We start from the raw sequence: 16,955 nt of genomic DNA, 5'->3' as shown, positions 1-16,955 counted from the left end.
GAGATTGAGATGCAAGCTTCCTTTCCCATAGTCAGTTACTTCAGTTTTGGGAAGGGAACTTCAACACACCCTGTAGCTCCTGGATGCTCTTTATTAAAGTTATAGCCCACCTTTGGGGTCCCAACCAGTCATGCCAGCGTACTCCGTTCTCCCACATTTGTGATCACAACTCTACAAAGGAGGTGAGGCTGAGATATCATGAGTAGCCCCAGCTCCTCTATTGAGGTTCATGATGCATTTCTCTCATATGGCCTGTCTCTTCTTGAGGGCTGGGTTCTCCTCTTCCAGATAAGGTGCAGAGTGGTGCCAACTTCTATTTTTCTGGTCCAATTTTAACAGTACCTGGACATTTTTCTCTAATGCCATTCCATGCTGCATCATGTTCTGTTCTGACCAGCAGGAGGCAGGCTATACTAAAAATTTATCTAAATCCTTCCATCTACCTCTCCCACTCTTGAAGTAATCACAAAATGCTGAAATGCTTATATTAAAATATTCTATCCTGCTTTCCCTCTCTGATGGAGGTGCTCTAAGCAGCCAATTAGACAGAATCAACAGTCAGGCAACAAAGTCAAGAGAAGCAGCAGCTGTTGCAACAGAAGCCTGTACCACAATAAATCTATTAGCTTTACACAGACTAGCATATTTATTGTTTTGAACTTGTAGACTGATAATAAATTCAGGTACATCCACAGGTGCCCTCATGTATCAGAAGGGATCCTTGGCCACCTGCAGACCTCAATAGATATCAGAAGATGGCTTTGTTTACTAGCTACAAAACACGTGTTAAATGGCTGGAATATACATTTTGAACTGGCTTTCATTCTTCTAACTCACAGGCATTCTCCCAGTCATCTCGATCATTTCCCATTGGCTCTAACCAGGCAGTGTACAAATCCCTTGTCCCAAATGGTTTTTGCCACACACAAAACAGCGAACCAGAAAAGTTGAGATGTCTTTGTTTGAGGAAAAATGATCGAGATGCTAATCCCTGCTGAGGGTCTCAGAGCAAAAAGAAAATATCAGGCCAGGAAAACCTGAGATGCTAAAAACCATCTCACCCAGGGCTTCTACAAGTGGCTAGACGGTAAGGTATTTCAGTCTACTGAGCTAGTAGGAGTGTATTTGTGCATTGACCCTCATTGCTGCCATTCTGTTGCTTCTCCTTAGGATTGACACCTAAGGAGATGCCATGCGTGATCAGCCATGTCACACAATACAGAAAATAAACAACTGCCTTTTTCCTCATTGTAGAAAAACACATAACTATGCAGGAATTATAAGTTTCCAAATAGGATTAGCTGGTCAATATTCCACTATTTCCAAGACGATTGGAATTGTTATCTGCCATGATCCAAAGATTTTTTCCAAATTGAATGGATGGGCAACAAAAGAAAACCTCATTACATTGGAGCAAGAAATCCCAAATTCACAGATATCTTTTAGAAACAAGTTCCAATGACTTTAATAGCCAAAAGATGTAGAAAATTTTTGAAATGGGACTGTACATCACACAGGAAGCTTTGGGTCATCCAGATGATACATGTACATGTCTCCTACAACAGATGACATGACACAGATTGGGCCAACAGTCCTCACCCAAAGAAAGCATTGGGCTAGATGTAACTCAGTACCATCTCCTAAGGTGTTTGGGTGTACCATTTAGGATGGTTTGGAGTTGAGTGCAGAGTCTATAATCCCCAATGCCTTATTGTAATTGTCATCTGGGAGCAACATTAATGATTTAGTGAATGTTGCACAAAAAATATGGGTTGGAGATCATTACTGGCCACCCTCAAGGGGCCAGTCCTGGAAATACAGTACATGATGCAATTGAGTACACTATAGTGGGTTGCAGCAACATCTGGACTGGAATGCTTCTCATGTTTAACAGCTGAGCTCAGTTTGTACAAATAAAGTACTTGGAACTATTTTTCAGCTTCTACACCTTCACCAGTCAAGTATCTGGCTGGAAACACTTCTGTAAAGCTGAAAAACAGCAGCAAAAATAAACAGCATGCCAAGGCTGCATTCCTGTACATGTTTAGATGTCCTACAACTCCCAGCCTGTTCCCAGAAGCTGGACTTTTTCCCTGTCTAAACATGGATAGGCCTGCACCCTAATATCGCTAACCATGGCAATGGAAGGCAGTGCAGCATCTTTGCTTGGAAGTCAGCCCCACTCTATTGAAAGTCACACTGCCAAAGGGGTCTGTGGAAGTTTACAGGTGGAAGATGATAAAGGACTGCTGTAACAGCAAAAACAATAAAATTCGTGTTAATAATGATTAATACTAGTGAGTAGCATCATTGCTATTATTCGCTGTGCAGGCACTTCGGTTGCTGCACGTTTACTGGAATGCTGGAATGCACCAGTATACTAAAGAATGCATTCAGATGCCTATTTACCTGCGAGCAAGCCCCAGTGCACTCAGGGCTTACTTCTGAGTAGACGTGTTCGGACTGCTTTAAAAATGAGTGCGCGAAGGACTGTGGGCATGGAGCAAAGGGATCGGAATAATACGTCGCTCGTAGACAACAAATACAAATAATAAATGGTTTGCTCTGTTTGCGACGTGCTGAACCTCAAATACTTTGGCCACCTAATGAGAAGGAAGGACTCCCTGGAGAAGAGCCTGATGCTGGGAACAATAGATGGCAAAAGAAGGAGGGGGCGGCCGAGGATGAGGTGGCTGGATGGAGTCACTGAAGCAGCCGGTGTGAGCTTAGGTGGACTCCGGGGGATGATGGAGGACAGGAGAGCTTGAAGGAATGTTGTCCATGGGGCCGCGATGGGTCGGACACGACTTCCCGACTACCAACAACAACGCCCGCCCGGCAGGGGCCGGCTGCCCGAGATGAGATGCCCGCGGGCCGAGCGGGCCGCGGCGCTGCCTCTCTGGCGCCGCCTCAGCCCGACAGGGCGGCGCGCGGCGGGAGCGAGCGAGCGGGCGGGGAAGCGGGCCCGCGGGGCTGCGCGGGGCCGTCGGGCGATGGCCGGGGGCGACGAGGGGAGCAGGCCGCCCGAGGCCTCTCCCGCTCCGGCCGGGGAGGCCGGCGGCGGCGCGGCGCGGCGCGGGCCGGCCCCGCTACCCGGGCTACCGCGGCTGGGCCTGGCCTTGGCCCTGCTGGTCGCGCTGCTGGCCGCGAAGCACTACCGGGACTCCGAGGCGGCGCGGCGGCAGGTAAGGCTGAGGGGGAGCGGGCCGCCCGTGCAGCGGGAGGCGCCGGTGCGGGGCGGGGCAGCGCTTGGGGCTGCGAGCGCGGCCTTGCGGGGCTGCGACGGGCCGACGCGGGCGGGGCGGGCGGAGGGAGTGCGCGGGCCTTGCGCGGCGGCCGAGCCGGTGCCACGAGATGCGCGGCTCAGGCCGGCAGGGGCGAAGCAACGCCCGGTTTCGCCCTACGATCTGCACGTGCTCTGTGTCCGGGACGCGCGCGCCTCGTCTCCTCGGAGAGCCGCGCGTGTGGAAAGGGGTGTGTGGGCAGCTTCGATTTCGGGAAAGAAAACAGCCGGAGAGATTCGAGGAGGGAGCAGCGGGAGGGGAAGCGCCGTTGGGCCCGGATTCAGCCAGTCCTGGGGGAACGGATGCAGCGGACCCCCTGGAGGCCCCTCCGCTTGGCCCTGGTGGGCCCCTTCCTAACACTGTCCCTGGCTGGACTCACAGCAGCTGGGGAGTGGGCACTCTGTGCATGTTTGAGGTCACATGGGGCGACCTTGTAGAAGTAAGCCCCACTTGAATTCAGTGGGAATGGTCCTAAGTAAGCGTTTCTTTAAGGATGCAGCAGAACAGCCCAATCAGGTTCCTCGGTCTTCCCTCACCTGGTGCCCTTCCATCATCCCCAACCAATATGGGAATATATTAAAACGTACTGGCAGGGAATGATGGAAATTGCTGTCAAGCATATCTGATGAGTAAAGAGCTATATATGTCTATTCAATAGTAAGTTCTGTTTCATTCGGTGGTGTTTTGTTCCAGATAAGTACATATATATGCTTTTCAACTTTAGGGACTTAGGAGTAGCAATGGTATTTATTTTTTCTTTATTATTATAAAATAAAGGGAAGGAACCCAGATCTGCTTACATGGCCTTTCTCCTCTTCATTATATTCTCACAACAGCCCTATGAGGTAGGTTAGGTTGAGAGTTAGTGACCAGCCCAAGGTTACCCAGTGGGGCTCATGGCAGCTTCTGGGGAGTAGAACCCAGATCTTGGGAGTCCCGGGTCCAACACTAACCGCTATGTTATACTCACAGTCTTAGCAGTTGTATGATGATGCCAATATAGCACTTAGAAGAAGAGTCTAAAGAAACCAAGTACACACAGAGAGGGCTGGTTACCTTACTGGGGCAGAGGGGAAGCAGGGGTCAGCAAGACTGGAGGTGTTAAGAGGTTTGTGAGACTTTGCTGCTATGGGTGCTGTAGTTCTTCTGGGAAGGGAACAGGTTTGCTGATACGGTTTGAGCTGTTTGGGAGGACTCAGCTGAAAGACACTTGAGCTGGAGGTTAGCTAGAAACTGAAGCTTCTGGGAAGATCCCCATGGGTATTCAGGGTGCTTGGGAGGATCCCATCTGCTCTGAATCTTTGGTGTCATTGTAGCTGTGAAAAAGCTGGTAGTCTATGGTACTTGTTTATCTAAATGTGGAAAGTCTTCCTCTTGCGTTCCTTCCTTGAAAGTTGTGAGCTCCCATCCATTTCTTGAGGTAGTGTTTGCATAAGCCATCTGTATTGGGTTTTTCCAGCAGGATTATTCAGGAAAGCACCATCCTGCCACATTGTACGCACAACTTTTAAGATGCAGGAATACATCATAATTCGTGAATCTGCCTCCAGAGGGATTGAATTCCATGGAGGAATATCAGACTTTCCCAGAACACTTCTTGACAAATAAACATCGGTCTCTTGTGCCAGGGATGACATTACCAAAGCTGGCAGCTCTTTTCTTCAAAACTGCATGTGACTAACATCTGGGGAGATCAGCTGGTAGGCATTTTTTAGACTAGCATCAAGGCTGGACTAATACCCTACTCTTGTTTCCTGTTCCGCTTCATGTAAATTTACAGTGTCCTGCAACCCTGTGAGAATTCTAGAGGAAGGAACTAGAGATCTTTAAAGATGACTTTTCAGAGTTTCATTTAGCTAATTCCCATCTTAAACCAATATGTTTGTAGTATGGACAAGGTCACATAGTATGGCTGTTTGCTCTGTAACAAGCATAGCTTTGAGAGCAATGATGGCATTTTCATGGGAGAACAGAGATTCACAACTGTGTGCAAGAGCTGCCGTATTCTTTGATGTTCAGTAATGCAGGCCGAAGAACCAAAGCTGGCTTTCCCAGGGCTCCCTTATGGCCTGCTCTTGCTCTCTCTCTTCTTGTGCTCTTTGATTTGCCTTATTAGAAGTGACCTAGCTGAAGTGGTGACCTAGCTGAAGGATGGGCCTGCATCCCTCCAGTGGTATTTTGGGCTCTGCCGATTATACTTACTTAGAAATTACTCTGTCCTTTCTGCTTTTGCCTTATCATAGGCAAAAGATAAGAACATCAGCAGGTTTTAATTCATTGTGTTTTAATTGGTTTTATTTTGTTAATATGTTTTATGTATTGTAAGCTGCCTAGGAAGGCCTCTGCAGTTATAGGTGGCCTATAAATGTATGTATGTATGTATGTATAAATAAATAAAATTTCAGAAGTTTTGGCCTATAACTCATGCCATCCTTCCCCAGTGGCAGTACTCTCCACAACTGATGAGAACTATTAGGAGGGCTAGAAGTTACCCTACCCTGCCCTAGAGAGTAAAAAAGTTCCATTTTACTCTGAAACAAATATGTATTTTAATGACACGTGTGCTGTCATGTACTTGCCAAGGATAATCATCTGAAAAATACTAATGTACAACTTTCACATTTTCAAGACTACCTAATATTGCATTTCCAATACAATTGTGAATGAACTTATGAAACAGAAAATTTTCACAGAAAAATAAAAAGGAAAGTTTGCTCCCCAAATCACTGATATAGGTGGATATAAATAACTGTCAAACGGTTCCCAGTCCACCCAAGTGTATATAGTAGGGATCAACCTTGTTAATATGCTGGCATGTTCCAGGTCCTGGAAATTGACATTCTGTGCGTAGTGGCAGGATCCTGCAGCCATCTTTTGAAGAATCATCTGCATGTGCAGAAAATTCTTTACTTGTGATGCTTTAGTAGGGGATTGTTCTCTAAATCAACAAGGTGTGAGTCACAGATAGTTTTTTTTTTTTTTTTTTGGTAAATAGAATCAAATGTGACACCATCCCTGAGGGCCTGGCTCAGTGAGAACACAATTCCAGATTTGTTCCTCAGTGCACTTCCAATAGCTTTGATCCAGTACCAGCAACGTAGTGTCAGGATAGCCTGCTGGATTTCTAGCTTCTACTTGGCTTCCAGTTATTTTGAATCCAGGCTTCACATCCTTTGCCAGCTCATATCAGCTTTTTACGTGCCCGATGCAATCCTGGATGTGCCCTAGGAGGCACTTGAGTGCTTGCCTGCCTGTAATTGACAAAAGCAGCACCTTCCAGGCAGCATTAGCATCCTTTTAGGCTGGCAGGTGGCAGATGGAAAATAAACGGATTTGGGAGCTAATGGTGTTGCAGGCAGCACAGAATCACTGCAGCTTGAACTACAGAGAAGAAACCTCATTGCTCAGGGTGGGGAGGTTTATCTCCCTGTGCTGCCAAGAGGAACCCAACTTGCATGATGGGTTTTTGGTGTGATGTCGCCACTAAGGGATTGGGCCTGGCCTCTAATATCCTGGAACGGCCTGAACAAATGCAGTGGGTAGTGATTGTAGCATGAAACAATGCAAGTTGTGGATGCCGTCCATTGGGAACTTTGCCTGGAATGACACAGATGAATGGAATTTGGAACAAGAACATGACTATAAGTGGTTATTTAACAATTGCCGCATCCTAGCTCTATAATGTTAGGGGCACAATGGTGGAATGGTTTTTACGCTGCATCTTACTAAATGTTGAGAATCAGGGATGGCACATTCCATGAGGCTTTGGGTGATTTGGGTGGGAAGAGTTCCTCCCACCACGTCTGCTCTTTCCCGTGCAAGCAGCCTACTGCCCTTCGCTGCTTTATGTTTAGCCTGCTTTCTTCGGCACACCGGGCTGATCAGCTACCAGCCCCATGTTATGGGAGCAGATCAAGCAGCGCTGATCAGGATCAGGGGCAGGGAAGGTTAAGCCCTCTTCCACCTCACCAGCAAATGTGATTCTTGGGTGCTGCAGCTGGGAAGAGAAACTGTGTGTGTGTTAAAAAAGAGTGCATGTGTGTATGTTTGTGCTGAGCCACCTATTGTTGCCCCAATATGGTCACCATTGGTTCCACAGCAGCCAGCCAGCTATATAGGTTGCCCTCCCTTCCAGCACCCTTTGCTTCTCACACACAACTTAAAAATGTTACAGTCCCTCTCCGTATTTATTTTCTAATCATTGTAAGTGAGTTGATCAAAAGCATTGCTCATTATTTTCAGTTTCCACAATTCACTACACAAATCTTGAGTTTGTTGGGTTCAATAATTGGAAATGTGTTGGTGTGGAAAATGCATATTCATTGGGAAAGGCTGAAGCTCAGTGGCAGAGCCTCTGCTTTGCATGCAGAAGATAATATTCAGAGCCTCAGCTTTGCATACCATCAAGCAGGGCTAGAAAAGACCCCTGCTGGAAGCCCAGGGAGCCATTATTAGTCAGCAGAGATAATGCTAAGCTTGAAGGACCTGGGGTAGACAGCTCTTTCCTATCTCAGGTTTTTCAGGCATTTTGGGGGACCCATGATAGCTCTGTGGTGGAGATCACGGTTTCTGTGCAGAAAACCACAGGCTCAGTTCCCAGCATCTCTAATTCGTAGCCTCTGCAGTTATATGGAGAGCTGCTGTTAAGCACTGTAGATCAGTCCTACCCACCCTGATGCCCTCCAGAAATGTTGCATTGCAACACATACAACCCAGCACTTCTGGAGGGCAACAGGTTGGGGAAGGTTGGTGTAGGCAGTACTAAGCCAGTCCCCTGACCTGATGCAAGGCAGTGGTTTGTGTTCATTTAGTGCTGGTCAGTTGTGATTCTATGCTGCACTTGTCACATTGTACACAAACCAGTTGACAGAAAGCAAAGAGACAGCAGTCCAACTAGAGTGACAGCCACCTCTGTCCATAATACCTGTCTTGCATAATAAACACTATTAAAAATTAGAACCCATTAGACAAGTACATTGACTGTTCAACAATTTGATGAGAGTTTATGTGAAATAGATATGAAATATACCAATCCGCCAGTTGCAATAAACAATAACATTGCCCCCAAAGAAATCCAGAAAGGGATCAAGACAGTGTCTGAGGGGCTATAGAGTATTTTGGATTCTGTACAATCAGGATGTATTTGGGATTCCCTGTGGTCAGAGAAGGTGCTCCACCCCTCGAGTTTGAAATCTGAGCTCTGGCCCCACTTGCTCTCCTAGCCTCTCCAAGGTCAGGAAACAACTTTGGAGGGTGTGAAAGGGGGGACATTGAGTGCATATAAATGGGCCCATTTACATCATGCCAACATCTCCAGGCCAAAATATGCATGACCGCATCATTAATGTCAGACTGTCTATCTGCCTCACCTTAAAGCAGCCTGCATTGGTGGGGTGTTTGCCTTTGTCATTTTGCAAGAGGAGGTTCAACCCTTCCCCCTGCTTCACTGTTTTCTTGATCTGTACCTCTCCACACGTGCACACAATTGGCTGGTTCTTGTGACATGCACATTGCTGAGGCTGTGGTGCATGTGGGCCATTGGTAGCCGCATTTTGGCATATCTTATTGCCTTTTGGTGGTAGTGGGGGGCCCAGTGAGCATGGTCGGTCAAGAGTTAAATAACCCTTGTATAACTCAAACACATCAAGAGTTAAGGGTTGTTTAACCCTTTTATACTCCATGTTCAATGGGGTCACATGACACAACCCCCTCCAGGTGGGTGTTGGATATACAGTTTGTCATGGCTTAAATAACCCCCATGAGCTGTACCATGACATGCAGACCAAGTCAGTATCGACTCTGCTGGCAGGACATATAGAACGTGAGGTACCTCTCCTCTCCTCAGGAACAGAGGAAGCTCAGAAGGCCTAATATCTTTGGGTGGGTGGGATTTTAATCAGGAAAACTAGTCTCACAGCCCCACTGCTGCTTCAGCCAGAATTTCCTCTCCTGCCCCATGGTGGGGGATCTGACCATGCATGTTTTACATCACATTTGTTTTGAATCTCAGCCTGTTTCTTATATCCCATGAAATAACTTTCCTTTTCAAGGTGTGTGTCCAAAAAAATCAGTAATTATGTGAGTGCTGGCACAGATTCTGTGTCCTTGGACCTCAGTTTGCTAGAACTTACACTGAGTTAGTCCATTAACGTGTGAACTGAAGAGCCTTTCTTTTTTCCCCAACTAGGAGATGGCCCTGAATTCTCTGGGGAATGAAGGCTTTTTTCTGTTCTCTTCCCTGGATATAAACAATGACCTGTACATCAGTCCTGAGGAATTCAAGCCGATTGCAGAGAAACTCGCCGGTAGGCATTTTAATTCCTTGAGTACACAGATGTCTAATTCATGTTCCTTAGAGAGCAGTATCTTATTAATTTTTTTAAAATGGCTTGTCTAAGTCTTCCTAATTATACCCCCTATGTGCTTACTTTCCCCCCTTTCACTGCGGATGTCTATCTTGTCCTCAGAATAGGAAGAGGATTTGCCAGCCAGATTTTCTGACCTGAAAAATTGGAAGTAATTATTCTGGATTCTGAAACAGTTATTATTCTGGATTCTGAAACTGTCTCATTTTTGTTTATTACTGCCTGAGGGCAACATTCTCCATGTGCAGAGAACTAATGTTGGTTCTTCTCAGTGCTGACTAAACTGGATTGAAATCAAACTACACTGTGGAAGTGTGAACCTTGCAGAGGTAATTCCACCAGCATAACAGTGGTAAAATTCTAGTGGAGAAATGTGTGGGTAAAGGCATATTTTATCTTAATATCTTTAAAACATTTTACTTCTTTTCAGCAGTGTATTTCCCAAGGCAGCTTTCAACTCATTAGTTACACAGTGTTGTTACCATAAAAGGTGAATTGGATGGGCCATACCAAAAGAATGGTGTGGAGGTTATTAAGCTTCAGCAGGTGGTGTAATGAACTTTCTCAGTGCTGAATCACCAAAATAATTTTTTGTAGACATGCCAATGCTTTATGCCTTTGACTAGTTGGGAAGAGTACCAGAGATTGTTGCCTGGGAGCTGCCTTTCCCGGTCATTCTGTAGATAAAGGATGCTTTTGCTGTGAGATGAAAAACTGTTTGCCTCCTCTGCTTTCTCAGGAAGGGGGTTCAGGACCTATATGCATAGTGACAGACTCTGAAATGTGGGAAGAGATTGTATAGAATATATGACAAAGGGTGTTGCTTGGGGAGAGGGATCGATGCATCACTCACCGAGACAACGTTGGAGGCCCATAGGGCATCCCTAGCTCATTCAGGGGAGCCTATGCAGCCACAGATAAGAGGGGTATGAGCTGCTTTTGCTTGCTTCTTTTCTGCATCCGTACTTTGTCATTGTGTTCAATTAACTGTATATCAGCTTTATTACAAGTGATTTGGTTTGATCCCGAATATTCTTAAAACTGCAGTGGACTACCTTGGCTGGACCAGGTCCCTCACTTGGATTAATAGAAACGGGCAAAGCACTTTCCATATAAGATGACAAAAATTCCAAACACAGCAATAGAGAACATGGCATAGGGAGTGAGAGAGAATATAAAAGAAATAGCTAATTGACCAATTGCCATGAAAAGCCCAGGCAAAATGAGCAGGTTTTACCAGAAGCCTAACTATAAGTGGAGTGAGTGACTTTTGAGGGTCAAGATTACATTCTGACCTTGGATGTACATCTGTAAAGCTTGGAAGGTCATTCCAGTCTTAGAACTCAGTAGGAGCAGTACCTATTTCACATGGTTGAAACGCTGTGAGAACTGAGACTTTTTTTGTTATTGTTGGAGATCATTTTGGAGTGGCAGTGGAGGAAAAGTACTGCTGCGTGCACCTGATACCTGGAAATCCTGGGGGCAAAGCTGAATCCAAAAGTAGTCATCCTTATCTTTCAAGCTGAATATGACCACATCTAAATCCGTAACAGCCTGTGCCTCACAGCCTCCTACCATATCAATTGGATTGTGCTTCAATTTATTTACTCCCTTACAGTCAATTACTGACTGTAGGCAGATGCTCTGGACTTCACTACCATGCCTGATTTTAATTTTTTTTCTGATAATCACTTCATATTATTTTCAGTGATATGATATAACAAATACTGATAGATGGGGAAAGGAATAGTTGGGGGAAAGTTCTGTGAAATAGAAGGGCAAATCTTTGTATCTATGCCTGCAGTCAGGGTATGGTTGTGGCCACAGCCTATGTCTGGATTGTAGAAAAAGGAGAAGTAGAGCTGAATGCCATTAGCAGGGGTTTTTGCAACAACCCACTGGAAGAATCCTTCTCAGCAAGGGCTCTCAGAAAGTGAAATCTCCCCAGATCAGCCACTGCCACCAAATCAGGAGGAAGGAGATGGCCGCAGTTCCAGCCCTGGCAAGGAGACTTGTGTGGGTTAAGCACCACAAAAGCATCAACAAGTAGCCGTGCATTAGTTGTTCCACATTTCTTCTAGAGCAACTGTTCAGGGACCTGCAGCTGTATTAAGTGGCAAGAGAGCCAGCCCAGTGGCCAAAACAAACTCCAGGATTTTGCAGAGACTGTTTTTAAAATGGTGCCATATTGAATTCCCTGTCAGAAGTGTGAATGACCTGCCTTTTGTAGCTTCCTGGCAAAATGCTTCATGTAAATCCGTCATAAGTACATAAAAGGTGGGAGATTTTTCCCTGTGTGCGTGAGCTGCCCCCTTGCTTTAATTCTCTTTGCTCACGCCCTAGGCTGATTTGCGCAACAAGAGGCAGCTAAGCTTCCTCTGTTTTTCAAAAGGCTTATGGGCTAGACGCCTCTCTCACAAAGGGCAGTTTTTCTTAATCTGCAGTTCCCATTGTCGAACTTGCAGAACTGCACACATTGGCTTTGTCTGGGGCTTAAAAGGGATTCAGAGCTGCTGAAGGCAAGAGATACTGCTCTGTGGTTACGGAAACCGGAGAGCTGCTGGTGGAGACGCAAGCGGACTGCCACACTGATCCAGGAAATCTCTTGTGCATGTGGAAACTGCAACACTTCCATCCGCTGATTGTTCGCAGTCTTGACGATGCTTGTTTGGGCGAAGTACCTGATTGCACCTACGGTCCATGGATAGAAGAGGATTGTCTGCACTTGTCCCCTGCCCAGCCCTGGAGTGGGTCAAGCAGATTGTGAAGCAGGGGTGGATTCTTGAGTTGTTTGCAGCTGGCTTCCCAGGGCAAGTTGAAGGGCCTTCACATCTCTGACCCTGCTCTGTTACACCAGGCAAGAGCAAAGTCAGTGGTCCAGTGGGCATGGCTCAGGATAGCAAGCACCTGCCTGTTCAGCCCATGGGATCTGCCCGGTTAAGCTGTCGATGTGCTGGAGCCCTCCTTGCACCATTAAAGCAGCTCTATAGCACTGCGCCTGCTTCTTGCCAGAGATTTACTGCGGGGCAGGGGGCGGGAGGACAGGCAGGAGTCGGATCGAGGCTGGGCAGCAGTCTGAAAGCTTGCAGTTGGTTGCCCATTTGTAGTATGTCATGTAGAGCTGAAGCTGCATGCACACTTGCATAATTGAGCTGAGGACATGCCCAAAATATCCCCCCCCGCCCCATTTCACAGAAGAATGCAAGACCATTGTTGATGGTCTGTTGCTGCCCCCTGATGCTGCTTGGAGGTAGAACCACTCGGCTCTGCCTTTCCTTAGCTTCTTCCCAGGCCAGAGGTTGGCTCACACAGCAATATACCTGATAAGAATCTTGGCTGAACAGATTCATGTTTGTGGTAAAGCTCAAGCTCACTCCTCAACCCTCATGTACTACATACTGTTACTCTGCCTACCTCAGGTTAAGCAGGTGTTGCATTGTGTTGCAAACTGGGCACGCAGGGAAGCAGTGACTCAATCACCACGAGCCTCGATCGGTCCATTCTGTATTCTCACCATGCCAATATCTTCGTGGGAATCAGCACATCTACCGCTCATCCACTTGGAGTTAGTCGATGGCCAGTCATCCTGCAGTGCAGCTGAAAGGGTGGGAGAGAGAACAGGGCCCGTACGTTGCCTGTCCGACTCATTTGCCACCCACTCCTTTTCTTCCTGCATTGCAATAGCAGCTGCCAGAGGGAAAGGCTGTTTCATAAGTCTGGTTTGGCAGTTCACTGTAGCTTTCCCCAATTGTGTCTCCTTCCTTTTTATTCTCCTTTCCTCTTTACAGTGTCTTACTTTTAAGCTGTAGTCCTACAATATGGCCCGGGTTATGTAACTATTGTACAATGCCTGCTGATATTAGCTGCTTTATTAAACAGAATATCTTAGTTTTGGCACCTAAATCCATTGTGGTCAACACAGAGAAGGCAGCTTTGAGGAAATGACAGGATCTGAAGAACCTGTGTGTGCGCGTGTGCGTGTGTGTGTGGGATAAGCAACCAAAGAGGTGAAAGGATAATTTGTACTGGGATGGATACATTCTTAAAGATTTCAGTCTGCTCCACATGATCATGTAAGCCTTTGGTAGTAGGAATTTATCCATTTACTTTTTGTACAGAGAAGATGCAGTAATACGCTTATAATTACGCTTTCCATTCAGGAAGCTGTTGCCATTCTAGACTGCATAACAGTTGCTATCTTGGATTCACTGTGGCAAAGTGCTTTTCCTTGTATTTCTGACATTGCCTTTCATGCACAGTAATTTGGGGATCTCTGTTAATAAATTATGGGTGGTATCTTATACCAGTGCTTATACCAACTCACCTCTCCTAGTTCTGCTGCACAGTGGAATGCTACTGCTTTACAAACCAGTACTTCCTGAAATAACCCCCAAATGAGAAGCCCCATCTTTTTCCAGAATGGGTTAGGCTAACAGATCCCCCTTTTATGAACTCTACTGATGTGATTTTGAAAGCGAGCATTGGCACTTATTTCTGGATGTCTTAAGAACTGGTTCTTCTTGTGCAGTTCTGGTAGTGTGGGGCTGGTGTGGGATACTGCCCAGATTTAAATAAATAAATTGTGTTGCCATTGTTCTGTTCAGGCATTGTCCCTGTCTCTAACATTGAAGAGGAAGAGGTGCTGGATCCCAGTGGAGAGACCCTGACTATCTTTGCAAAATTCCAACCCCTGCTAATGGAAACAATGACAAAGAGCAAGGATGGTTTCCTTGGAGTGAGTATCATATTTAATTAGTGTTGCAGACTTTCGACAGTAGATTAATTAACTAAAAGTTTACTTAATTAAGTTGTGAGGAAAGGGTTGGCTTCAGTGAAAAGGTCTTCAAATTTGGGTCACACTTGTTTGTGTTTTGGTTTTATCCTGTTTCTGTAATAAAGAGTGCAAATGAAACTGTCAGCCTTTCCGTCTTACCATAACATAGTAGAAACATAACTTCAGTTCATGTGGAAAGAAGCTTACATTTAAGCTTAGCTTGGCCTAATGTCTGAATGGCTTTTAGGCTGCTGGCAAACTGGAATCACAAGCCATGGTTTGATATGGATTTGTGGATAACAGTTTTAGCTAACTTTGAAGATTGCATGATGATTGAATTGATGAACTGCAATTATTGGTCTTATGCTTGACATCTGGAGGGTTCTGTACCAGAAGAATGTATCAGAGCACAGTGATGCTCTGATGCATCCCTGGCCAACATCTTTGACCTTGTACCTATGCCAGGGGAATATTTTGTGAGCTGCTTCCCCTCCCAGTTGGCAGGACAAGTGTTGTACTAAAGTGGAATCCCTACTGTTATTCCTGAATGAATGAATGGGAGGGTGCTTTTGCTTTCATGTCCTACTTGTGGGATCCCATGGGGCAGCTGATTGAACTCTGTGTGAACAGAATGCTAGGCTAGATGGACCCTGGTCTGAGAGAGCCGAACTCTCTCTAGGTCTTTATATGAGGGAGACACCTAAAATAACAGGTTTACTAATGAGCATGTTTACATTTCCAGATTTCCCACTTTGCCCTTTCTGGGCTTCGAAACTGGACAGCTCCAGCTTCCCCTCTAAGTGTAATGTTTGCCCAGCAATTCAAGGCCTTCCTTCCCCCAAAGAATAAACTGGATCCTGGTGATCTGTGGTGGGTAATTCCCAGTGAACTAAACATCTTTACTGGATACCTTCCCAATAACCGTTTTTACCCTCCAGCTCCTAAAGGCAAAGAGGTAAGCCCTGTGCTTATTATTAATAATAATAAGTTGTAGTAGCATCACATTGCACATTTCAGTGTTCAACACTTGATGTGTATAATACTTTCTTACAATAGTATCGTAAAGTAGGCTGGTATACGTATCTCAGTTTTTAATTTATTATGTGAAAGCTGGAGCACATGACTGGAATTTTGAAATAAATAAAAAGTTTATCTCCAGTTTAATGCAATGATCGAAGAGAAATCTTCTGATAAACAGACTTTCCCAATGTGTGGCCCTCAAAATGTATTGGACTGCAATTCCCATCAATCCAAGCCATTGGCCATGCTGGCTGGGAATGACTGAAGGTGCAGCCTATACAAAACATCTGCATGGAACCAGGACGAGGCAGGGAATTCTTTGGAGGTTGTAATTCTGTCCATCAGGAGCTGTATTGAATGCTTGCAGTTCTGGTGGTCCAGAGGAGCAGGATGGTGCCCTGCAAGAGGTTCCTGGATCCCAGCTTGAGAGGGTGGGAGAGGTACAAAGGAGCCTTGCATGTGGCAATACAGCACAAAAAAGAAGACACTGGAAATGGGCAGGCCAGTTTCTAGTCCTTGGCAGTTGTGCACTGAAATTTTGCACATGGCGTATACTAAGGGCAAGAGCGCTCCTAGCAAATATGGAGGCTGTGAGGTATCAAAAGAAAACAGGGAAGGCAAACTCTCCTTAATCAGAGCCAAGAGGCTGAGAATTGAACCTAGCCTTGGCAGGGGGTGTCTTGTGGCTCTTGGATTCATTAACCGCTACTTTCTGCGTGCTCCGCCCCACTTCTTTTCTGTAGATCATCATCCACAAGCTCTTGAGTATGTTCCACCCACGACCGTTCGTGAAGACGCGCTTTGCTCCTCAGGGAGCTGTTGCCTGCATTCAAGCGGTTGCAGATTTCTACTACAAGATAGCCTTCAGGTAAAGTCCGTTGCGAAGAAGGTGCTGGTAGGTTGATTTGTTTGCTTACCTATTTACTTTTAAACTGCCCAGTAACTGGCAGGATCAGGGCATGAGTGACCCTTCAGGTGCCTGCAGAACCAAGAACACCCTTGCAGGTACTTGCAGGGAAACTGAGAAGCAATTATGCGGTGAAGCTGGAGGCCCTAGAGACCGGAATGAAAGGCTTTCTGGCAGTGCTGGGCGTTTTGCCACAGCAATGCAAGGTGATTCCTTGTGCTGTGGCCCCCGCATTTCTGAGCCCGGCCTCTGCCTTGCTCCCACTCTGTTCCAGTTTGTTCCTTCTTGACCCTGGGTTGTTCCCACCTTGCTCTAACTGAATGTCTCCTCCGGCTTTCACCTTGGACTGGTAACTTGGGCTTGCCTCAGTTCCCCAACTGGTTGTGGAGACCCACTGTGCATAGGTACCCTGGTCCTGGTGTTCCGCCTGTCCCAGCCACCACCCACATCCTAGCCCTTACACTAACTGACATGTTCTCTCTGGTGTGCAATATATTAAAATATAAACATTAAAAAATGAATAAAACTGCAGCAGAATAAAGTGAACCAGAAGCAAATAATAAACCATTGTAGCACAGAAAACCAAATTAAAACTAAAATGTGGC

The 16,955-nt window shown here is 46.0% G+C and overlaps 1 protein-coding gene across 1 annotated transcript in view; it reads left to right on the top strand.

The window, feature by feature from the left end:
• The first annotated feature begins 3,068 nt into the window (after positions 1 to 3,068).
• The window catches only part of SELENON (selenoprotein N), a 31,812-nt gene continuing 17,925 nt past the window's right edge, over positions 3,069 to 16,955 (top strand). Inside the window, exons 1-5 of the mRNA XM_044434941.1 lie at positions 3,069 to 3,185; positions 9,472 to 9,589; positions 14,254 to 14,384; positions 15,166 to 15,378; positions 16,187 to 16,311. Coding sequence (XP_044290876.1) covers positions 9,475 to 9,589; positions 14,254 to 14,384; positions 15,166 to 15,378; positions 16,187 to 16,311 — 584 coding nt within the window. The 5' untranslated portion in view covers positions 3,069 to 3,185; positions 9,472 to 9,474. The remainder of the gene's footprint in view (positions 3,186 to 9,471; positions 9,590 to 14,253; positions 14,385 to 15,165; positions 15,379 to 16,186; positions 16,312 to 16,955) is intronic.

Source organism: Varanus komodoensis, unplaced genomic scaffold (genome assembly GCF_004798865.1).
Source record: "Varanus komodoensis strain SLA01 unplaced genomic scaffold, ASM479886v1 scaffold29_1, whole genome shotgun sequence".
In the NCBI taxonomy this organism is placed as follows: domain Eukaryota; kingdom Metazoa; phylum Chordata; class Lepidosauria; order Squamata; family Varanidae; genus Varanus; species Varanus komodoensis.
This window is presented reverse-complemented; position numbering and strand designations above follow the sequence as displayed.